The sequence below is a fragment of the Limulus polyphemus genome, unplaced genomic scaffold (assembly GCF_000517525.1).
Source record: "Limulus polyphemus unplaced genomic scaffold, Limulus_polyphemus-2.1.2 Scaffold1444, whole genome shotgun sequence".
NCBI lineage: Eukaryota > Metazoa > Arthropoda > Merostomata > Xiphosura > Limulidae > Limulus > Limulus polyphemus.
In genome coordinates this window covers 10,573-36,199 of record NW_013667054.1, presented here as the reverse complement: position 1 = coordinate 36,199, position 25,627 = coordinate 10,573, and the positions used below count along the sequence as shown (strand labels likewise).

General features: G+C 33.6%; 1 protein-coding gene across 2 annotated transcripts in view; it reads right to left on the bottom strand.

The window, feature by feature from the left end:
- Positions 1-394: 394 nt before the first annotated feature.
- LOC106463604 (ras-related protein Rap-2a-like) overlaps positions 395-25,627 on the bottom strand; it is a 27,089-nt gene continuing 1,856 nt past the window's right edge. Inside the window, exons 2-5 of one of the 2 annotated variants that reach the window (XR_002611517.1) lie at positions 19,803-19,973; positions 9,517-10,065; positions 1,391-4,516; positions 395-760 (exon numbers count right to left, since the gene is read on the bottom strand). Coding sequence is in view for 1 of the 2 variants with exons in the window: in XM_013923653.2 (XP_013779107.1) it covers positions 9,522-10,064 (543 nt within the window). In the remaining variant the exon portion in view is untranslated. Of the gene's footprint in view, positions 4,517-9,516; positions 10,066-19,802; positions 19,974-25,627 lie in introns of both variants that reach the window. The other variant, XM_013923653.2, reaches the window with a different exon arrangement.

The window sequence follows — 25,627 nt, the reverse complement described above, 5'->3', positions numbered from 1 at the left end:
CAATTGGTTAATAGAATATTTATTGATATAAATAATAGTGTTAAGATGAATTAATAGTTGAAAATCTTGTGTTTTAAAATCTGTTGTAAGGCTATGATGGTAAAGCATTTTTAGTTTCAGTTTAAATATATACAATCTTTAGAAATATTGTTACACTATCCTCTTAGAACTCCATATACATGCACATGTATATATTGACACTGTAGATAGATTATTTCACTTTAAACATCATCACATACTTCCATCTTATGATAATTTGTCTCACTCTCTAACCACTAATCAATGCATATGCAAGTATCCTCACTCAATATGTAGATTTCTACTTTCTAATATCTTATTAATTATCTACAATTATGGTAATCATCAAAACCTGGACACTTTTTCAAACTAAGCATTTTTCTTCTCAACACTGACCTTTGACACACGTTTTAAGTATCAACAGGTCCTTCTATCTTTTAATATCTTAATTTACTCACAGTGTTCTGTCCTCTCTCTTGCAAGCTTTCCCTTTTAATTCCACTAATTAGTTTTTCAACTCGCATACCTGTACCACTTTCTTCTTTTGAGAAATAAATTCTTAACTTTTTAATAGGTATTTAATTTCTAATTTTTTTTTTCTACTGCACATTTCAATTACTCTAACTTTTCCAACGGTATGCCAGGTAACTCAGCATTATTTCAGGTTTCATTAACTGGAGATCATCATCCCATCCTTCCACTTCCAAATAATTTTTCTTGCTCATGGGAAGAAATAACCTACCTTTTAATAGAATGAAAAAACAAACACAAGTTTAAGCTATGTTGGGATTATATGAATAATGGTAGAAATAAAAAAAGTTTGTATAAAGATTTAAAAGTATGCCAGAAGACCGGCCAAAACATTCTAAGATGTTTGTCAGAAAGAGCATGTTTTTGTTTCAATTTATGCTGTTAAACCTCGTTTAATAAGCTGTTTATATTATCATTATGATTTTAAAGACAATTCATATCACAGAGTACATCTAAATTGGAAAGTTTTTCCTTGACCACCTGCATTTTAAACAATTAACTGTACAAGTACGATTATGGGAAGAAACAAAAAAAAGGAATATAGTTCATAAAAAAATGCCTTTGTTGTAAAGTCATCAAGATTTAGTTTAACATATATATTGAACTTCTATTACAATTTAAAATATTACCAGATCTATCTGAATATAGACAAAGAAAAAAACTATAAATTATCATTTTTCTGGATTTGTTATGAGTTCAAGATACAGAAAAAAAAAAGAGTAATTTGATAATATTTAAAAGTCTATTTTATATGAAGGTAATTGCATCTGTAATATACCATTTGTGCTATTATCAGCAGTGTTCAAATATTACTAAGAATACTTTTTACAAAACAAAATACCATTAACATATGTTGTATACAAAGTGGTACCCGAGTTTTGACATCAGCTACAGATATCATAATCCCATCTTATCTGAAATGTACAAAACTAATTTTAATATACAAGCCAATCATGTAAAATATTTCCAACCAAACACAACATCCTGTTCAATAAATATACTGTTCTCACTTTCTATTATATGATTTAAAAAATAATGTGCAAATATTCCAGTTATACCCGAATGTTGAAGAAGCAAATCTTAATTGTACGTTATTACGAAGTAACAATTGATAAAATAATGTAAGGTTTTAAGTTTTTATATGTAGATATAAATTTTCTAATTATATAATAGGCATTATAATGCAAAAATAATTTACAGATAATTAGTAACACAATTTTGATTTAGATAGTATCTAATAAAACTGCTTTATTTCAATAAATGTGAGTGTTAAAGATTTCATAAAATTTGTGAACTGAAGTATGGAAAACAGCTCAGAGAAATACCCCCATTATAGTTGTAATTATGTTTTAACCATTTTATAATAAACAGCACTATTACTTCAAGCTAACTTAACTTTTAGTATAGTATTATGAATGTAATATACTGCCACAATTGTTTAAATACTATTACCACCACATGTTAAATAGACATTACTTTTAACCACCTCAAACAGAATGATATTGTTACCACTACTGTAAGCAGTACAGTGTCATCACCATTGTCTCAATAGGCAAAAATCAGATTATCTTGATTTTACATATTTTTAACACTAATATAACAAACAATGTGGTAACATTATCTCTAGCTCGTGTGTATACTTCACTTGCTACCTCCTATGTAATGAAGTACCACTACAATTACCTCAACCTACAAGGTCCAATTATTGCCATCAAAGGTACATTACACCCAACTAAAAAACAGTTATTGAAATCAGAACAATACAAACACAAGTCTAAAAAGATGAATAAAAATTTGAAAAGCTAAGGCAGTGTTACTGACATCCATGAAGTCAGAATAATGATCATGGAATGAGGCAACTGAAAAGTCTAAGTTGTTATAACATCATAACCAAGAGCATTACCAGCATAAAACTGTCAGCTGCTCACTCAGTCACCTGACAAAAATGTCCAAAAATCTAAAAATCAATGTACAAAGATTATGAACAACAATTATAAAAGTAAGAATAACATACATGCTGCAGCACCAATTTTGGGAAATGTACACACATTTAAAACTTTTGTATGTGCTCTTATAATCACAGGTTTGAAGAACCAATTAAATGTATCTTTACTTTCATTATTAGTGCTTCTCACCAGAAATTCTTAATGAAGTATACAGTACCTTAGTTATTTCAATTGCAGCTTCAAAGCTAAATTTTAATTCATTACATGTGTATGTGTAAGCTAAACAACAAATAAAGATCACCATTGTCTAATTCATTTGAAAGTAAGGTCAGGAGTAAAAAATATTTTGTTTATAAAGTTTCATTAATTTCATATTACTAAACAAGACACAATTTTTCCAAAATTAAAATCATATTGTAGTTTAAGGTGGAAATATTTTGATTGATTATAGTAATATATGTTTTAGGTTATACCAGATTTCACAATCAATAGCTTGAATGAAATCGTTTGGCGATTACCTTTTGGGACTGATCAATTACTCAGTTAAATGTTTCACAAATTAAAGTTCATATGGTGTACTAGAAAAAGTTTCGTTTAACAAAAGACCTATGCTTATTTTTTTACTTTTCAGGAACTGCTCTTTTGTACATGAAGTTTCAGTACGAGTGCTAAAAACTTAACGTTTTTTGGAACTTTATGATTCAATACAAAGGAAATATGTCTAATAAGTATTTTTGACCAAATGTTATAGAAAAACTGAGTTTAAATAGAGTACCTTTTGGTATTATTACTGTACTGTATGTTCTTCTACCATCTTCAAAACTGACACACACACACACTTGGCTGTGACTATCATGTCTCAAATTAGACTTTGCATTTTATCTTATGCATCAAGAGAAACATGAAACATCTTTACTTTTGCCTGAAAAGCTATATCCCTCGACCTACTAAAGTCATTGTTGCTATAAAAGGTATTTTTTTACTTATTTTTAAAACATTTGACTTACTTGAGAATTTCTGACATTTTCAAAGCCTTATTCAAAATTCTAATAAAATTATAACCACATTTTCTTGATACACATTATATTTTTGATAATTTTTAAATATAGCAAACATTTAAGGCTTTTTTTTTTTGCAATATCAAACAGAATTTATTTTTTCCCACCTATACTACCCTTACTTATTTTCAAATCACACAAATACAGCAATAATGTGTTTTCAAATGTACTCGTGTTTCCTTTGTCTAAATGTATTTATAAAGTATAACTAGGTTTTATGAACTTTATACTATGAAAACACATTATTTTTGGCTTAATCTTGTCTGGAAACTACAAATCCATTCTACATTACGGGTATTTACAGATTTCCAAAACCAGGTCATCATGAATCAACCAAAAAAATCCATGCACAATGTCATGCTACAAAATTAGAACTTGCCAGCACTTAACTCCCCAGGAATAGCCTGAAATGCTACTGTAATGGCATTCTTCAGCTGAGGAATGGTCGATAGACTTGTGTTTTCAGAAAGCTCCATAATAATCTTTGAATAATCCTCATAAATTATAAATTTTCATTTCAAAAACAATGTCTATAAAAATCAGCACCTTATACTGTCTAAAACAGCTTTTAAGGTACAACAAGTTTCCTTAATTCATTCTAAGATTTCTTTGGGCTCCAAAACTCATTCTTAATTTCTTGAATTGGATATTTGGCTAGAAAAAATCTCACTAATGTTTTGCTTGAAATTTTTTTTATACAATATGCATCCACATTGATGTTTTAATACACACAGACATGAAGCATAGCACGTGTTCTGAGAAGATGCTGACTTTAGGAAGTGAACATGTGAAAAAGAAAAAAAGGACTACAGAGATCTTTCAAACATCAGCAGCAATCTTAGGAGCAATGAAATTATTGCACAGAAACTATCTATGTCAAATTCTGGTTGGTTCAGACCCTAATGGAAGGCACAGCTCAGTTTTCTTCCTGTAAACATCTTCCAAGCCATCCATTCATTTTTCCTTTGAAGAGAAAAAAATAATGTTAACCATATAATGAATTATAAAATATATATTATACACATAGATTTTAACCCAAAGAAAGTCATTAAAAGTAAGGAAATTAATAAGCAATCCAAAGGGTAGAACTGATAAGTCAGCCATAAATTACAACACTTACAAAAAATAAACTTATGATCAAAGTAAACATTCGAAGTGATGCAGTTTTAATATCTGAATAAAACTTATAGACAATACAAAATATGCCAAATATTAATATTGTTGCTGTCTTTTTTTTCCATCATTTTGCTTAAATTTGAAAAAATAAAGGATAAGGTATGATTATATCTCAACATGGGTATTTGTAAAAGTCTCTAGAATAAAATACTGAGTAAGAGGTCCCAAGAAGTGTGCTTCTCTGGTTTCTGGAAGTGGCACTAGGGATGAGAGTATAATTTAGCTTCATTTTTAGTTACTGCATCCATTCTTACAATAGCATTGGATATTGAAGTCTGCAAAAGTACTACCTGAACATCTGTTTTAATGGCATCATTAAGCTGTGGAATGGTTGTTGAGTTATGGCAGTGAGACTTCCATCCTCAGAAAATTCCATAACCAGAATCAAACAGGAGTGAGGTCAAGAGAGTGTGCTGGAGAGACATATTGGATGTGGTGGTTGAGAACCTATTCTCACCAAAAGCCTGCATGAGTAATATGTTTACTGAATAGTAGATACAGGATGGGTGAACATCATCCTATATGAATGTTGACATTCAAGGGACATCTAGTTGGTCCTGGTATAATACAAATATGCAACAGCTCATGATAAATGAGATATCTAGTAAATGTGTACACTGCTAATCCCTGGGATATTCATTCCTCAATGATGAAATGGCAAGTAGTATAGGGGAACATGTGAAGATTAATGCACAGTCAACCATGGTAAGTTAGTTTAATGTGATACATCCTGGATAATGCTTATACTACTGCAGTAGTGAGGGTTTCATTGGTATGTGGGACTTTACAATAATGTCCACTGATGTTTGTGGGCAATGTGAACTTGGACAATTGACCAAAGTTGTCTGTTTCTTTGAACCTTCTAACCAATTTACTGAAAGCAATAGCTATGCATAGTCTTTGTATTATTAGTCTTACAGCAGTTTGTCTAAATTGCTGCCTCAGTACTATAGCCATTTTGTTGGCCCAATTAGATCTGTTGTTCCAAATTTAGCATCATATTGTGCCTTTCACTGTTACTGACAGAATAACAGTTGTCTATATCTTCTTCTTGTTATATAACAAATCTCACCATATGTAGCACCCTGATGTCATTTCCAGAAACCAGTGAAATGTAATTCCCATAATCAATTATACATAAACATAAGCTATTTTGCCTCTATATTAAGCGTCTAGTGCTACAGAATGTTTACACTACCCAAATTAACCAAATAACTACACTGCAGCATTTAATACAAAAATAAGTACTTTAATTAATTAATTTAGTAGCCCACATGATATGGAAAGAATGACACACTTTCTGCTTGTTTTAGAGGAAAGCCACATGGGCTATGTGTTGCATCCACTATGGGGAAATCAAACCTCAGATTTTAGCATTATAAGTCCATAAACTTAATGCTGTCCCACCAGGAGACAAATATGCAGTAAGATCCATATTACATGCCATGTCAAGATTATCATGCATTGTACATGCAAAGACAGCTTGTGATGTACATTGGTTATGTCACATATATATAGTTCTATGCAGCTGGTAATACCCCAATATACATATCTTTTTTCTTTAGTTCCTGACTAGTTAGAATTCTACTGTATATCAAATGTGGTGTTATTTATTTTGCTGGCTAGGGATGATACAATATAGACTGGTATAATGCATTGGACCTTGCACCTTCAAAATCTGTGCAAGAAAAGAACACTTTAGAAACGAAAAATGTTAATTTTTACTAACTTGGCTGGCATGATTACTGTTTTTGGCCCTTGTAACAATAAAATACGTGAAGGAAAAAACATCAAACATTGTGCAAACAAATATGTTTTAACCCTTTCACTGCAGCTGGGACATATATTTCCCAGTGCTCCCACCCCTTCACACTGCGACTGAAACAAATGTTTCCCATTGTCATTAAAAACTGCTGTGAATAACGTATGGTAGTAAAATGAGTAGGAAAGTATTTATTGGCATCCCACCTAATGTTGACACATGATTTCCCTCAACATTTTCCACTCAGCCCCTCAATAACCAACAAGATGTTTAAACAGAATGTATGACAACTGCATGTCAACCGTGCCTGCATAACTAGAGTGGCAAGTAGTAACCATAACCCTAATTACTATGTAAATATGCTTGATGCACTTGACTCAGATAGCTTAGTAGATATTGAAAGTGATTCAAATGGTGTTCAACTGCGTGATGATGAAGAATCAATGAGACGAGAGGATGCTAGCTCTCCATCTAGTGATGACAGTCAAGATGATGAACCTGGACCCAGCAGAGGAAGGCATAGAGCCACAATGGGAAACATTTGTCTCAGTCACAGTGTGAGGGGGGTGAGAACACTGAGAAATATACTTCCCAGCTACAGTGAATGGGTTAAATCACTAACTTGGCTGGTATGAGTATATGCTACCACTTACTCAATTAAGAATCTATGCATGAAAAGATCACTTTAGAAAGATATACTCTTGCAAATTAGTCACTATTTTTAACTTTTTTACATTTTTCTACTCCAGAGAACTATTATATCCACCTGAGTAGTTATCACATACATGTACATGCACGAAAAGTGAAAACTTCCTAGCATTATTGTCATGATACTATGATACTAGTGTGGTACATTTTTTCTTAGTATGTAAATATATGTAAAACCATCAGGCTTGGAGAGGGTGGGGGAGAATAATTTTTCATTACCTTAATTATTGAGGTGAAAATGTTTAATTTATAACAAATCAAACAGTTTACATTTTACAATTTGGGGTTTTCACTCACATCACTGAACATGCCACCAAAGGTTTAAGATCACAAAACTAACTCACCCATATTTATTCTCCTTTTCTGCTATACACATACAGTCTCAGGAAATTAAGTGTTTGCTAACTTCAAGGAATGTTTCATTAATAACTAATAGATGATTACAAACAGTGTTACGTAAAGACATTAAGTACCAACAACCAGTCACAGTAATAAGTACACGAAACATTAAATAAAAACACTGCAAACCAAAAATATAATTGAAATTTAGAAATAACAAGTTGTTTAAAAACTGTTACTGTTATCCAGTTGTTCAATACAGATTTTCTATAATAAATACCAGTCTCTGAAACTATCTTCCAAGTCTCCATTAGCATATACATTTTGTGGAGCATAGTGATATTGTAGTTTTAAAGATGAAATTATTTGTTTGAAACTATTCCTGAAAATATGGTTTACAAAATTGGAATATTGGCAAGAGGATAACTTCTATAATAGTACAAGCACTACAATATAGTACTTCCTACATTGCACTTTGTGCAAAAAGATTATACTTGTTTATCTTAATGTTCCAATTCAAGTCATAAAATTGTCATAAATGTATTTATTACTTCATAAAAACAAAATATAAGACTTATGATTTTTGACCTAAGACAAATGTGGTGTAGACTCGTGTTGGAAAAAACATTTGACAGACTGACCTCTCTTCACAAAACTATTAATAACTTGCAATCTAAAGTAAGCTAAGTCTAAAAAACAAAATGATTAGGATATAATGTCATAAGTCAACACACAAGGAAACTAAAACTTATGATGATTAGTATGCATTGATTCATTAGTTTGATACTTTCACTATTAATGATGTTTTTAGCCATAAATCCATTAATATGAAGAAGCCAGTAAAAGCTAAATTGATTATGTTGTTGAGGAAAATAATACTTTGTAAACCATCACCTACTAATTACCAATATTGTTTAGTAAGGACATTAAATGCCAAGAATTAGTCACAGTGGTTCTTATGAAATAATTAATAACACTTTTTTTTGGTAAAAAACTGAGAGTAGGCAGAATTAAGATTTGCAACTCTGCTAACCATGTGGACTCTTTTGTCAACTAAACTTTCACTATTGAAAACTAAAAATTTTCAATTCATTAATTATTAAAGATAAAAACTAAAAAGGACAGTTATGCCAGCAACCAATGACACAAAAACTGAGATTTGGGGCATTCAAAATACTGTTGTTTAGTTGGCAGAAGAATCATTCACTTAGTAGTCATGAGTTTGAATCTAACCGAATTTCAGTTTTAACTTTTGCAGAAAAAATTGTGATACACAGAATAGAAGTTTGTGTAAAGGAGAATTAAAATTACAATAAAAGCCTTGCCTTTTATGTTGTGTCTCATAGCCATAATCATATGGCCACAGCATGATGTGAAGACCATGATACATGTTTATTATTATGACGATGTCTTGTGCAGTAATTAATTTTACAAATATTTAGCATGTCAAACAATCTTGAAGTAAAAATTAAATAAACAAATTGTCTTTAAAACCTAACTTAAATTCTAGATAAACATCTAGAACAAGATTACACATACTAAATAACTGATACGATAGCATACTCAATCTACTAATGAGAGACTGCATTAAACATAAGTAGCATTATTAGATCTTAGGCTTAATACTGTAACCAGTCTAACTAGTTCAAGAAATATACAAGTTGTTCCTACCTAATATTTAATAAATGTTTTAATATACAAACTGTTATTAATGCTTTCATGCAATTCCTTGGTATAAATGACCCCATAGTGCAATCAATTGTATGATGTGATACTTAAAAAAATAAGTACCACTTGATATGGCATACATGACAAAATTAATTCTCGTCTCAATCAGCCATGTTCATTACAATGTGTTTCCAATATTATGAGTTATATTTTGGATTGATTGATTCACAATCCATAAGTATCCTTTAAAACAATCTTTTTTATACTTAAAAATAAAGACTAATGTGAATTTTACTGCCACGCTACCTACCTGCATCAGAGAACCACACAACAATGACTGGGTCTTTCTGGTTCAGAAATAAAGTTCATCTCACGAACAATTTCAGCAAACATTTCATTCACATTGCATTTGTTTTTGGCAGAAGCTTCCATAAAAGGACATCCCCAAAGTTGGGCTAGAGACATTCCTTCCATGCTGCTTACCTCTCGTTGCTGTTCAAGATCTACTTTATTTCCAACAAGAATCACTGGAACACGTTCCAGATTCTTTACTCTCATAATTTGTTCCTTCATGTTCTTAATGTCTTGAAATGTTTGATGGCTCGTGATGCTGTACACAACAACAAACCCCTGTCCATTTTTGATGTATAAATCTCGCATGGAGGCAAACTGTTCGGTACCAGCAGTGTCTAGAATTTCCAAAACACAAGGTGCAGAGTCCACCTCAATTTCTTTTCGGTAAAAATCTTCTATTGTGGGATCATACTTCTCCATGAATGATCCTGATACAAACTGAACTGTGAGAGCACTCTTCCCAACTCCCCCGCTTCCCAGAACAACAACTTTAAACTCCCTCATCCTAAAAACAATACATCAAAAATAAAATGTCAATGCCATGCACTCAAAATTAACTTGTGTAATAGAGAAATCAACACAAATTTCAAATTCTCTCTAAAAATACCTGTCAAATTCATTGTTTATATATAACCAACTGTTAGCAGTAACGTTCTGTACACTAAGTTTCTGTCAGAACTTTTTTCAGTCCCCATAATCATAAATGTATTCTTTACCTACCCTAAGAGTGGTTCATTTTGCTTCTATATTTATTTCTTCTACCAATCAGCACCTACACATTTAAAAAAAAAACACCTAGTTTTTTCAAGAGAGTTAATTTGGTAATGTGGTGGTTATATTCAAGTAAAATTAAAATAATAATAATAAGAAATAACTAACACTTTTACAAAACTTTTTCAGTGGCCATGCACATATCAGCCCCTTTCTTTAAGCTTTAAAAATGAGTCAATCCAGTTATTTGGTTCAAAGTGCTGCTGACTAATTGTGCCCTTTCTGTGTTTAGTAGTTCAATATTTTGATTATAGAAAAAATACCTTCTATGATGTGTAATTAATAAAGGTTGGCGTATTAGAAGAGTATCTAAAGGTAATTACAAATTTCTTTACCATGATATATAATATATACATCTGTATTTTTTGCTTAAATTTGATTTCCTATTTGCTTAATTTGATTTGACGGGGGGTACAAGGGGGGTCATGAAACCTTACAAGTTAGTGAGCGTTGGTTTAATAAGCCTAAAATAAAGATGTAGTGTGGGATCACCTAGCCTAGAGTCAAGTGCATAAAATTTATCATGATAGTAAAAATATTGATTCAATTTTAAATTTAAATCATTTCTGAATTAAGTTATTTTCTGTTATATCACCAACATTTTTAGTAAAAAATAAACTTCTTTAATCAACGGAGATTCTAAATTAAGAAAAGAACAAATATTTTTCTAGTTTTGTTGTCAATACAAATACATTTTATACTTTCAGTACATAGACTAACAACAATATTATGTTATACTTTTGTTGCTAAGCAACATGACATAAAAGCCATTGTTGGAATGTAGTGTTACGAAAATGCACCAACTTTTCTATATATTAGAGGTGTTAATGTAACTGATTTTTACCAATAGTTATTATATGAATATGCCACAAATTCATTTCATGAATGATTTTAATTTGATGGGTTTACAAAGGAAGTTACTGATGTTTGACTGCTTCAACTGCACTTTTCTGCCTCTTTGTTGATCAAGCTTGATTTCACAAAATTTATTTATTTCAGTTAGCTATGAAATGTGAGGTTAGGGTATGCTATGGGGTGGAAGTACTTGTTCCTTCATTTTTGACAGACTATAAGCTAGTAAAGTTATAAGCGTGACTCTCTTAAAGTGAGTAATCCCTAAACTACTAAACTAAATTGCATAAGTCTAAATTTAGCTAAAAACCATTTACTAAGCACATCCCAAGACATCCTGTTCCTGCACTCGTTTGCACCAAAGTCATTTGGTATTCTAGAAAACACTTGTATCATAATTTTTCTTTTTAGAATTTCAACATAATACTTCTGATTTTGACACAACTAGGTCCACAGTTCAAATGTTTATTTTGGTGAAAAGCCTAAAATTTAACAAGTTTTATTGCTGATTTTACACCACACTATATTATTCAATTTTATAAAGTTTTTGTCTTTATTGATAAAAACACAATATAAAAAAAGTTAACATTTTCCTAAATTGCAAATGTATTTCCAATAATACTTACCTCTGCTGACACTTTTGCTATTCCTTAACATTCGCTTTGCTCCAGTCTTTTATACCTGACTTACATGCCCTTGGCAATATCTAATTTGCAAATTCTTCCACCTGCATCAATGCGCCCTCTATCCTGACACTGTATATAAGCACCTCACTCAGATAAAATAATCACTTTTTTGAGACTTATACCATCCCAGTCACCAACACCTGCTCTTAGTGGAGGAAGGGCAGGACAGTGTCAGTGGAGGTAAGTATTATTGGAAAAAACATTTTCAATTTAGGAAAATGTTATCTTCCAAAACATACTTACCCTCATCTGACACTTTAGCTAGAATCCCACATTGAGAAGTTGGAGGGACTGGTGAGGGCATTGTCCATAAAACAGGTCATACTAAGATAAGAGTGGTACCCAATTGGGGAAACTGCACTACATCCACAACTGGTATTCTCTTCACCCAGAACTTATATTGGTGGAATAGTATATGAGTAATTATTATAGGCCAGCTCCAACCAGATAAATGAGGTTCCACAACTCAGGGTTGGAATTAAGGGGTCATGGTTCCTATATCCCACGTTGGTGGCTACGAAAACTGTATCGCAATGCGATATATAGATCTACTTTTGATTTGATCCCAACCTACAGCCATAGAGTGATGTGTTCTGAACCACTGGAATTATAATAAGAAAGTAAACAACTCTGAAGTGGACAAACTTTCTCTTCCACCTGAAGAAGTCCAAAAGGCATCACCCCATACTCGGAATGACGGAATCATATATATGCCTTACTCAACCAAAGGAACAGAACTCATCCAGTCTGGAATTATGAACATTCATCCTCACTCTTAAACTGAGTGGGCAAGAAGCATTCCACTTGCCCCTGGAATTATGGAGAGGACGTGTAACACCGTGTTCAACTAAGGACCTATGATGGGACCACTTCGCGTTCGGAATTACGAGAAGATAGCGGACCTCCATCAACTAACATTATACAAACTGAAATTGTACATAAGTGCTAAGCACACCCCAACTGGATAGAGTAGGATGAAATCTGAACTGGTATCACGAGTAGGTTCCAACGTAGGCCAGTGCTGCTCCCACCAACATCTGAAAAATACATCCAGGGACCCGGGTAGAAGGGCCCCCAGCTCCAATAGTAGAATCTGGGGCAACATGCATTGGGGAGTGTTGAGGAACAGTGCTCTGGAAACAGTGCAACAGGTGAAACAAGTTCCCTAACTTTTTAAAAGCAAACCGACCCCGATTTATTCAAACCGATGATCGGCAGGAACATGCCGATTCCCTTCAGCTTTACTCATGATAGTCCATGAGTAGCAGTCCATGATTATATGGTAATACCATCCGGTAATGTGCCTAGATGGTCTTATGGAACACCTCATTTCTACAGAGCCTGTTGCAACCAGAATTAAGTCTAGTCAAATGGGTTGCTAATACAGAATTGGTGTGATAAAAGCACACCTGTCTGGTCAACACTCACCACAGAGTGGGATCCAGTGAAAGATGTAAGGGACCCTGAAAAAGAAAGACAAGATAAGATTACTCCCTCCTCCATATAACATAGCAGATGTTGCTAAAATGGCCATGTGGGGTAGTGGAAAACTCCCAGAAGAAAAACTGCCAGATCATATAAAGAATGTGGGAAAAAAGCATTTGGAGAAGTCCACATACAGACCCATATAATGTTCCCAGTGAATCAGTGAAAGACATAAATGTGCTGAAGCTGATGAGGTGTAACTCTCAGAAGATTCTTTGCCTGTAAAGAGATGAGATGAAAAAGATTGACAATTATCCACAAATCTCCCCTTGTCTCAGGCACAACAAATAAACAGGAATAAAATCCTAGAAGAATGGGATCAACCGTCAAAACCATGCACATGATCAGTAACTGATAGCCGTGAAACAAAAATCCACACCCCACTGGTCAGAAGGAGGTGAAAATACCACAGGGTGAGAGAATCATGGAAGTGGATAATGGAATAGAAAAACCAACCTTGATACCAGAACACAAAATGCTCATGGGTCTGCAGTGAAGGAATACTATGTTCCATCATTAATGGTAAACTCACTATAACTGACCCCCCCTGACTGATAACAATGCTGTGATGGAAATTTGCAATACAAATGCCTCTGGAACACCCACAAACATCAAGTGACAATAGAAGGAAGCCACATGTAACACTCAGAGGCTACAGCATGTAGACAAAGTCCCTTCACCAAGGTATCTCTACAGAAGGAACAGAAGCAGGCATTCTGACCAAGGTAAAAGTCAGTAGGAAACCCCATTCATCTGCAAATTAATGTGGGGAACATTGATAGGCTGCCAACAATTTGCAGGGGAAGAAACATCACAGAGCAAGAATGAGGAACAAACAAATACAAAAAAATGTGATAAGTTCAAGAGATCACATAAACTAACCTGGAACCCCATATATCCAAAATTGAATAATTTTAATCTGTAGAAGAGAAAAAATACATCCCCCTGGAAGTTGAAAACAAAGCATGCAAACAGACAAACGAGGGTACAAGGTATATCTATCCTTCAAGTAAGAAAGCAGTGAAGAAGGAAAAATGAAATATCCTCCCACCAGACCATTCCACCATCAAGGGAGGAGTAGCCTTAAAGGTCACAGAGAAAAACCCCAAAAGCTCATAACCCAAATGACTAATTGAAGAAAAGGAGTAGGAGGTGGTTAATCCAAACCTGTGAAAAAACGACATAATAAAGAATAGCATCAGAAAAACCAAGTCTAAATTCTTCCGAGAATAACCAGGATCAACGAAAAAGGCAACTTCAGAGGCCCCAGGAGAAAAACACCCTGGGCCAAATATATGTTTCCATCTCCCAATGGATCCAAACATAGACAGCCTCAACCTGAGAGTGCCCCCCCCCCCAATCGTAGAGAGACACTAGAGGAATAGGGAAGTTGGATGAACCACCGTGCTGACAATAGTAATACAGGAATTCATACCTGCAAACATCATGTATAAAAATTTTTTTTAAAGGAAATCATAATTATATGGAAATCCACAAAGCAACATGAAAATCACAATCCATAACAGAATGAACCACAGTACTTCATCATACAAAACCATAACAACATGCTGTCGAGAAAAAGTGATTATATTATCTGAGTGAGGTGCTAATATACAGTGTCAGGATAGAGGGTGCATTGATGCAGATGGAAGAATTTGCAAATTAGATATTACTAAGGGCATGTAAGCGAGGTATAAAAGATTGGAGCATGTGAGACCAATGCTCAGATTGGCAAAGCCAATGTCTAGAAATAGTTAAGGTGTCAGTGGAAGGTAAGTATGTTTTGGAAAACCTGTAGAAATGGAAAAAAAAAATTAACTAATCCTTAAAGACTTGTAAATGTTCAAATTATATCACACAATGGCAAGATAATTAATGCAAAATAACAACAAATCAAAATTCCTAAACCTTAAAAATTCAACTTCAACTTACAATTTCTATAGGTTTGTTTTGTTTTGAAATTCACGCAAAGCTACACGAGGGCTATCTGTGCTAGCCGTCCATAATTTAACAGTGAAAGACTAGAGTGAAGGCAGCTAGTCATCACCACCAACTCTTGGGCTACTCTTTTACCAAGAAATAGTGGGATTGACTGTCACATTAAAATGCCCCATGGATGAAAGGGCAAGCATGTTTGGTGGGACGTGGATTCGAAGCAACCTTCAGAATGCGAGTCAAGCATCCTAACCACCTAGCCATATCTATAAGACATCTACTTAAATTCATGAGCATAAGCCTACTGAAGTAACTTTAGAAATAAGAACTTTTCCAAATATTCTTCTTATTTTGGCACTTATGTAATGGTAAATGCCTTCAAAATTAAGTGTAAAACTGCAATGGACCATTTCAAAGCATTTCCCATGTTGTCTTAAATAAGCAACATTTTTGTTAGATTTGCATTGATTCCTTTAACATTAGACTTCCCAATATTTTCTCTTACCTTTCTCTATGTCTTTCTTTCTTCCAACCAAATTGCCTAACCACTTTGACCAGTCCCAGTAAAATTAATTCTATTGTCTAATTCTACTATGAGTTTATCTAAAATCACATTTATGCTAATATATACATTTGATTATGCCATTGAATCATTTACATCAACTATATATGTAAGGAAGTTGACATGTAATTTGATGTTGTTCAATGTTACATGTATGTAAACACATTAACAGATTTATCTGAGTCATCATTAGAACTTTCTTTTGACCCATATCTTAATTACAGATTTATTAAATCTACTACACATTGACTACACAGTTCTTTGTTTGCCAATACAGAAAACTAATGGAGTTAAGTTGTTGTTTTTTCATTGATCATTTTCATGACTGTGTTAATTAAACATTATGAAAACTATTTGTTTTCTTTAAAGCTTACTGAAGAAGATAGCACTTACATTTTACATCTGCACAATAATTTGAAAAGTGAAATAAAGAATTGGACGACTAGTCACATTCTCCAACCACAAAAATTACCTTTTATCATTACATTTGACATGTACCACAAACCCAATTTTCTTTCAGCGTCTTAACATCTCTACTAATCCCATTATCATCTTACTTACTAATAAATCTATTACAAATGTTTATTGATACTGAAAGAAAACAACATCAAACAGGATGACTTCATCTGAAACTTGAAGAGGTCCTACCTTACAAAAAGTGCATAAAATGATAAAGCAAGACAATCCTTTTTCTAAAACTATACTGGTGTGGATAATTAATTAAATGCCAAACCCACAAATGTTTTGCTAAATTACTTCTTACAACAGATTACAATACTTTAACTAGAAATTTGATAGTTTCCTGGATCCTCTCTCTCTCTCTTTCTTTTTTTTTTACACAAATACTAATTACATTAACTATTTTCCAATGTCAAAGATAATAGGAGAATATTTAGTCTCTGGGACTAAAGACTCTTAGTGAGCCAGAGGCCCCTCAAAAGTAAAATTGATATTTTCTTTTTAAATTTGGTGTCCAGTTTCCATAAAAGGCTTACAGCAATGATAAGCAATAAACAAGTAATTACATTACTCTTTTGAAATTATGTTTGCTTGAATTAATTTCAGTTCATGTATTTTTGAAGCCATATAGGCCTGTATTTTACTAAGACAGGCAATAACTGTAATAAAAATTGGATTGTAAATGAAAAATCTTGCACAACATACTACTGTTTAATTTGTGAAATGTTGGATAATCAAGTTTAATGAATACTAATATATTACAGTTCAGGATTAAAAATTAAAGTACTGTAAATGTTAAAACTAATTAAATCTAGAGATTAAACAGTTAAACACTACAAGTAGAACCAAATAAATAAATTCAAAGGTTATATTATATATCAAAGCATTTTGATTTTTTCCTCTTTTTTAAATAACCCAACTTTGAAAAGCAATATTCTGTTCCCCCAAAAGATCTAATTTTTAATATCAAGTTTCTGTTAAATGCCTTCAAACAAACTAGTTTAGCTCATTTACTTTTTCTAACATTTACATACATGTAAAAGCCTTTGAGATTTTATCTAAAATAAGTCTGACAGTGACAATAAGCATCTCAGCTCCTTACTCCAACCTTTGTCTTTGAAAATCGGTTTAAACTGAAGTTATCATCATATTTGAACAACATTTAGCACATAATAATGAGGTATCTGATCTTAAAACACACATTAAAACTACTTCTCTTGTCACTTGAAAAAAGAACTTTACAAATACAAATTATTCATACTTTAATATGTTTTTCATTTAGCATCCATTAACACTCTTGAAAGCAAACCCAATAAAAAACCTGAGGGTGGAGAGACCATTCCATGAGTAAAATACAGTCCAGCCAAGAGAGACAATCTACCATCAAGTTCATAGCTCATAACACATGACAAGCTATGAAACATACTCAATGAGAATTAACCCAAAACAGAAGGTCCAATGGGTAGAAGCAGAGAGTCCTGGAATGGATACTCCCTAACAGTTGATATAAGAAACAACCATGGAATTGTTAGAGTGGATCAGGACCAATCAATATCTACTAGAAAAAGGAGGAAAGGGAAGTAAGAAGTTTGAGAATGTTGATGTGGAGTGAACTCTCCTCTGGAGCCCACACACCTAAATTCATGTCATCATCTAGAGACACATCCCAGCCTGACAGAGAAGAATCTGTAAAAAGATGGAGATCTGGTAAGGGGGTTATAACAGGACACCCACTGTGATATTGGCATGGTCAAACCACCAAAATAATGCCTTGAGAAAAGGACAGTCGAGAACAACAGATTCTGAGAAAATTTCCACTGGTCATGCAATGTCCACTGAAGGAGGTGCATGTGTGTACAGCCTAAAGGAAAGAGTGGTTTTAAAGAAGCCAGAGTCCCCAAAAGTGACAGAACCTCACATGCAGGGTGTAAATGAGAAGTAAAAATATTGGTGACAAGACATTCAACTGCTCACAGGTAAAGTGGTGAAGGCTAAGCATGACTAAGATGAGAATTAAAAACATGTCCATACATACCAAATATTGGGTAAGCATGAGAAAAGACTTGAAATGCTCAACTAGCCAGCCCAGCTGAGCAGTTTCTTGCAGAAGAATGTAAGTGTGAGAGAAGGAACCCTCTCAAGAAGGAATGAGAAACCAATCTTTCATGTAATAATGGAACCTCAGCTCCAATCCATGAACATGGTGAGCAAATGTACCCATGACTTGATTGAAGAAGTAAGGAGAAGACACAATGCCAAAAGGAAGAGCAAGGAACTGGAAACTTGGTTCTGGTGGACAAAAATGAAGAAAACGTCTGGAAGATGGGGCAATCAGAATGTGTAAAAAAGCATCCAACACATCAACCTTAGTCATCTACAGACTGGGTGGAAAGGACCACCAGAGAGAAAAAAAACTGGTTGAGAAATGAAAGGTCAATTACCAGATGCCAATCACTGGTCTTCTTGGGGGGCAGCAAAAAGACAAGAGTAATATCCTGGAGTAAAGATAAATGTGCTCTTGATGATGTTTTTGACCAAGAGATTCAAGAACACCTCCTTGAGACATTGAAGATTAAAATAATCATGAATAGGAGGAAAGGAAACAGGAAAAAGCAGAGAAATATGCCATGATTGAGAACCTGTAGAACCCACCTGTCAAACAAAAACATATACCAAAGGCTGGCAAAGCGAGACAGATAGACTCCTGATGGGCCAGACCTGGCAGGATGGATGAGCAACAGCCCTGATGCAGCAAAGTGAGAGGTTGGGAAGAAGAAGAAAAGATAATAAAACTGAAATGGGAAGGGGAGATGTGGATTGAGCAGGCCTAGGAACAGTAACAAAAAGGCAAGGTTGAGATAGACAAGAAAGCAAAGTAGATAATGAGGACTGATGCCTAGCTGCCTCAGCTCAGGTCTCCAGTGAATCAAGAAACCCCCCAAAAATCTCTGGGTGAAGAAAAGGAGCCCAATAAAGCTCACAGAGATAAGAGTGAGGCAGATTAATATTAGTTAGGTGAACATCCTGATCCAATAAGTTCCAACATTAGAGGAACCAAGTAAGGAGGGATAGAGCAAAGGAAGTACTACAGGTCAAAGTGGTGAAAGAAAGAAAATGAACATCTCCATAAAACCCTTTTGTAGCATGATTTAATGCCTCAGAAATAAAGTGAAGGTATGAGAAATAACATAGGACAGTACTAAGAATGAGACAAATGCATGAAACTAGGCACTAGAAAGTGAAACAGAAGTTAAGAGGTTAAGCAAAATCTGAAAAGGCAATAACTAAAACTTCGTTAGAAAAGAAAATAGCTTCTTAAATGTTTCATTGAGTTAGCTTGACTATTAAGTTAACTTAGTGAAATGAAGCACTTTAATTTTTCTTTTTACTAATAAAACAATATATATATATATATACTTAATATAGATATGTTTTGATGACCCTGTTCTTTATAAAACTCTTCAATTTGAGGAATGTCCTCACAAAGCATACCTGTATCTTGGTAGTCACCTTTTGTCATTTCAAATTTTGGTTGAACCTCAAATGGTAATACATCTCCCTTATGAACACTGGGGCTGTTGAAGAACAAGGAACCAAATATTCAAGACTCCAAGGGTTCAGATGAGTTGCTCCTTTAGTTTGTATGCTCCAATCACTAAATGCCTGTAAATATTAAAAAGCACTGTCAAGGGACTTGAAGCTTTCAACAAGTCACTTTATCAACAAGTATAATAAAAAATATTTTGATTTTATAAAGACAAGTAGGGATCAATATATACATAAACTACCTAGCTATAGTAATACAGAAAGTTTTAATGTTACAAAAACTTACTTAAAATTAAAAAATTATCCCTACTTTGGCAAATCACTGTAATTATGTTTGTCTGAGCCAAATATATATATATATATATATATACTAGTGTCCTTTCCAGTACAAAAAAAGAATCATTGGGACCCCAGATGAAAGAGTTCTGTGAAATAATTAGTGCAATAAGGGGTTTGTCTTTTTTTCTGTATGATTTAAAATTAGTTAAAATAGTGAAATCTTGATTTACTCCATAAACACATATATAGGGATTTATGCAGCTCTATAAGTACAAGAAGCTTTAGTTTTGTTCAGCCAATACTGTGAAATAGTCATTGTTAATATTCAGACATTTTAAAAGTGGTTTTAAATGGGCAATTTTTATGGACTCCATTTTGTTTCATCATGATTGCTACTATTAAGTACTACCATATTTAATGATACTGCTCGCCTTTCTTTTTATGTCCATTTCTGGATAACTTACATGTGATAGTGAAGACAGTAGTCTAATTTTCTTTAAGAAAGGAGATACCACACATACCCACTAGTTCCTCAACCTGAGGAATGTTTTTTGTCTTTTCAAATGCTGAGAGAATTTCAAACAGGAATATCTCTGCTTTTCTGAAACTTTAAAGAGGGATGTGTCAAGTTGTCTTCTAAAGGAAAAATACCTGAACAATAAAGAAACTAAAAACTTTGAAGTTCTTAAGGACTCCATTTAACTTTCCATTCATGTTCTTGTGGGTTCCACAGTCAAGGAATTTCTCAAAGGCCCTGTACTAATCAGCCTGTGAACTTTAGAAAAACTGTGACTAAACACCTGAACATCTAGACAAAGAAGTACATCTAGAATTTTTCCAAACTTCTTGAAGAAATAATACAGTTACATCACAGTAACATATACTATAAAGTTCTTTACTTCAAGAAAGCTCTGTATGAGTGAATCATTGATTGAAAGCTCCATCTGGTGTTACATATAATACCCTGAACAACAAACAGCCATGCACATTTGTCATTCTTCATCTAAGTCAAAAATTCATTACCAAAATATGTGAACTAGCTAATATCAGGACCTTAATTAATGTGATGCATATAGAGAATTAACTTTTTCTTGATAAGAAATACACTGTGTCAAATATAATTTTTTTTCACCAGTATTGCCACATGCACACCTGACTTTCAAAATAATCCAACATTGATCTGAAATGGTACCTTCCTGTGTGTAATAGCACCCACTCCTCCTCACTTCCTTTTTCCCTTATTTATGAACCACAGTTAAGAACTATGACTAAATATACTGAACCACTCTCCTCCAAGAAAAAAAAAGAAAAAAAGATACTGTATCAGCTTTTTCATGAGTAAAGTTATGTGCTTAAACAAATGGTAGTGGTGAAGTCCATTTGTGGACTTGGGAAAAATTTTTTCAAACTTGTCATTGGTTATTTTTGGCTAAAATACAGCACACTTTAGAAATTATTAAATAATGTATTGCATAATCAGTAACAGATTGAGGTATAAAAGTACTATAAAACTTGGGCTGTGGGTCATTAACCAAATACGCATTGGGTCAATTTAATGACGACCTCATATTGAAGAAAGAATGTTGACTATAATTCCAAATTTACCAAGAGTATTTACACAAAATATGGCAATCTACAAGTAAAATTAACAAATATGTTGTACACAAAAAATCAGATGTGTTACAAAAGTATTTGTACTTTAGACATGTCTGAAAACTGATGGCATCAGTCTGACTCGGACAGGTTAGAGTACTGTTAGTTTGTTTTAGAGCAAAGCCACATTGGGCTATTTGCTGTGTCCACCATGAGGAATCAAACCCCAGACTTTAGAGTTGTAAGTCTGTAAAATTACTGATATTCCACTAGAGGACTGGTTGGAGTGCAAGGTAATGTTTATATGAAATATAACAATATTTTTGTCCATCATATAGTTTTTACTTACTGCATTTGAATAACCTCTACAGGCTCCAAAATACACTTCTAAATCTTTTAGTATCTCTTTATGCTTGTATCTGGTATTTACTCTCTCGTCTACCATAAAATGTTGTGAAGGGTAAAAATGAATAGTTGATTACTCTGACATCAAATACATAATACTATGTTGAATTATACTCTGTAAAAGGTCATAGCATGCTCACTTTCACCTCTACCCATGCACACAGGGTTAATATTTTAGCCATTATTGGTCATCAGCTGTTCTAAATTTTCAATTTCATATCAATGCTACATGTTTTAAAAAACGTGAATCAAAATAGTGTATTTATAGACATAATTAATCAACATTGAATATCTATCTATTTATGAATGAGCCTGCCCACGCAACTGGTCATTAATCCTTTGTTTCTTAGCAAGTCTTGCATCATATGGTCACAGTTTCATAATCTACATGCATTTCATTACTGAAAAAAACTATGGACAACTGAATATTCTTTGACATTTTCTTCCAACTTTAGCATATTCACTGTTAAGGTTAAGTCACAGTACTAAAAACTGCATGATTCATGAAAAAGTAGTGATGAATAAGCAAGTTCAAACCCAATAACAAAAACAAAGGAGGAGTAAGTGGGATAATTGTAATAAATTTATGTAACCCTAGGACATGGAATTTAAAATATAGCATTTAACTTAATTATATTATTAGTTTAAGCTTAAAAACTGATATGTTAGAAATAGAAGGCTTACTTCATTTTTTAATGTAGATACTATAAACACATTATTAGCAACATGCTTACTGATCTACTGCTAATTATTTGGTAGATGAAAAATGCTCAGAGCAAAACATGTTTGCTGATACATTAAGCTTTGTAGTTGTCAATTTTTTTTTTCAGATGTACAGTTTTTCACATACCTCAACAAAAAGTTATTATTTTCCTACACTGAAAATATATTTCTGATAGGTACTTACCTTCTCTCACATAATACCTTTTCTCATTCACTGCTGCTCTCTATATGCAAAATTTTTTCACTTTCAAGTAGTCTTGAAACTCCCCCATGATCATTGTGGTTTACTGCATTTTTGCATGTAAATTATCATGCAACAACCCTCCCCCAATATGAGTGTAACACACTCTTCTGAAGCAGGTTACTCCCTCTATTTGATTTCACCTAACAATCACTTCAAGATTAGTTAGAGATTAAGCACCAGTAGTGGGGAGGGAGAGTGGGAACTGTTGGAAAATAATAACTAGAATCCCACAATAAAAGGGTGAAGGGACTGGTGTAAGGGATATAAATAACAATCCTTCTAAAGCATCCAAAGAACAACCATGGAGATTGACTTCTGTTAGGAGAGGAACACCCGTGGAAGACTGCACCACTTCTATATCAGGTTTACTCTTTGCTCTGTGTGGTAGTAAGTGTTGCTTAATTGGGTAGAAATCATGAGACACGTATCTCTGATGGGATAGAAAAGAAAGTTGTTCTGGCCCTACAGTCCACAGAAATCTCCGGAAAGCACGACCCAGGAGATGAATGCATGCAGGGTCCCCAACCACAGAAGTAATGGTGGGAAAAGCTAAAAATGATGTGCCCCATGGTGTAGAAAGGCTAGGGTGCATAAGACCACACCCAGCAGGTCAACTCCAGTCCAAAACCAGGCAGCATCAGGGATGTATTGTCTGACCCATGGTAAAAGGAGGGTCAACACTGTCTTCATACAAGTTTAGGAGACAGAAGGGAGAAATATTGTACTGTCTGACTAAACAGGGCATGTGAGTGCAAATCCACAACCAACACCAGCCACTTGGGAAACCAACATCTGAATGACAGTAGAAAGGGATGTGTCAGTGTGTCAGTTCAATTAAATCGAAGACCAATTAGACTGGTTCTACTCCTTGCAACATCATCTTCTGGGTTTGAACCTCACAGAGTTGGAGTGCAAGGGGCAGAACCATGCGACTGTGGTAGGACAAGGAATCCCTACTAAGACATGTGAGGACTTATGTTCGTTGGTCCAGCTCTAATCCAAAACCACTCTCTGGGAACTGACATTCAGCCAATGGTATGCACTGTTAAAGCCTACAACTTACAAATATGCAAAAACAGTACACATCTTTTTAAAATTACTATATTATACTTAGTTCATTTAGCTAGCTTACCCTTTAATTTCTTTTTTTCCATGTGCTTGTATCTACTACTGCTAGCTACTACTATTACTAGTATCACAGAGTTGGTAGACTTTCTTTGTAGGGATGGCCAAGGTACTCAATAGGCATAATATTAATACAAATATGCCCACTAAAAAATTAACAATAATAGGGAGTTTTACTTTAAAAAATTATTGCCACTACTTTCATTTGTTTCTCTACTCAACAAGCTCAAAAACAAGGCAAGAAACCATCACTTAGATACCAAACCAGAAGGTGACCAACCTTCCAAGTTGTTCACCTTTCTTTTTGTTTCAGTCAAGATAACTCTACAACTACTTTATCACTAACATCAGTTTAAACCTAAATCCAATCTGTGTTTCTGGGCAGTGCACAATGTCATTGCTTTGTCGTAATAACTAGTAGTAATTTTAAAAACAACAACAAAAATCACAATTCTACTGTAAATGATGTTATAATTACCCATTGAAGTTTGCTTTCTTACAGAAAGCTGGTGTTCTTTTAAAAAGCTTACACACAGGGTGAAACAGGAATTACCGGCCAATAATAGGTGGATATTAGATGACTGTAACATGTAGAATACTCAATGCTTTGTACACTATACAATCAGTGTCTTTAAGGAGCCAACCCCCTATATTAAGTATGAAGTGAAGAAGTAAAAAAAAAAACCAATACATGTAATACTAAATGTTATAACACAGATTCATAGAATACACTAACTTTCAGTCTGGAGAAAAAATTCATAAAACAACTAATAAAAACTATTTAGTAATAGTAAATTATGTATCATATTACTATTACTAATTGTTTTTTATTACTTGTTTGTATTACATGTACTGTAGGCAAGCCTGTAGAGCCTTTGTTTGAATAAGTTTGTAAGTTACACTAAGTACTAATGTTGTAATATATTAGGTCTATCACTATAGCAAGAAGCTTTGTTATGCATATTAATAATTCACATGGAGTCTGTAGAGACTTAGCCTAACAAATCAAAACAATGACCATGAGTGTGAATGTGATAAATTTCATAAAATTTTTAAGAGACAAAAAGAAGCTTATTAGCCCATCAAGGATGTTCTTTCCAGCTCCCATCTATAACCACCCCTTAATACTCATGTATTCATCCAATCTTTTCTTGAACTCAATTAAATTTTCTGCCTCCACCACCTTTGAAGGCAGCTCATTCCAAAAACAAACCACCCTATTGGAAAAGTAATACTGTCTAAACTGCAGACGACTCCTACACTGCCAAAATTTTAACTTATGACCCCTTGCTAATTGTTTTCACTGTTAAACACAAAAAAGGTCAAAGGATCTATATTATCAATACCCTTAATAATCTTAAACACTTCAATCAAATCCCCCTCTGACCCTTCCCCTCTCCCG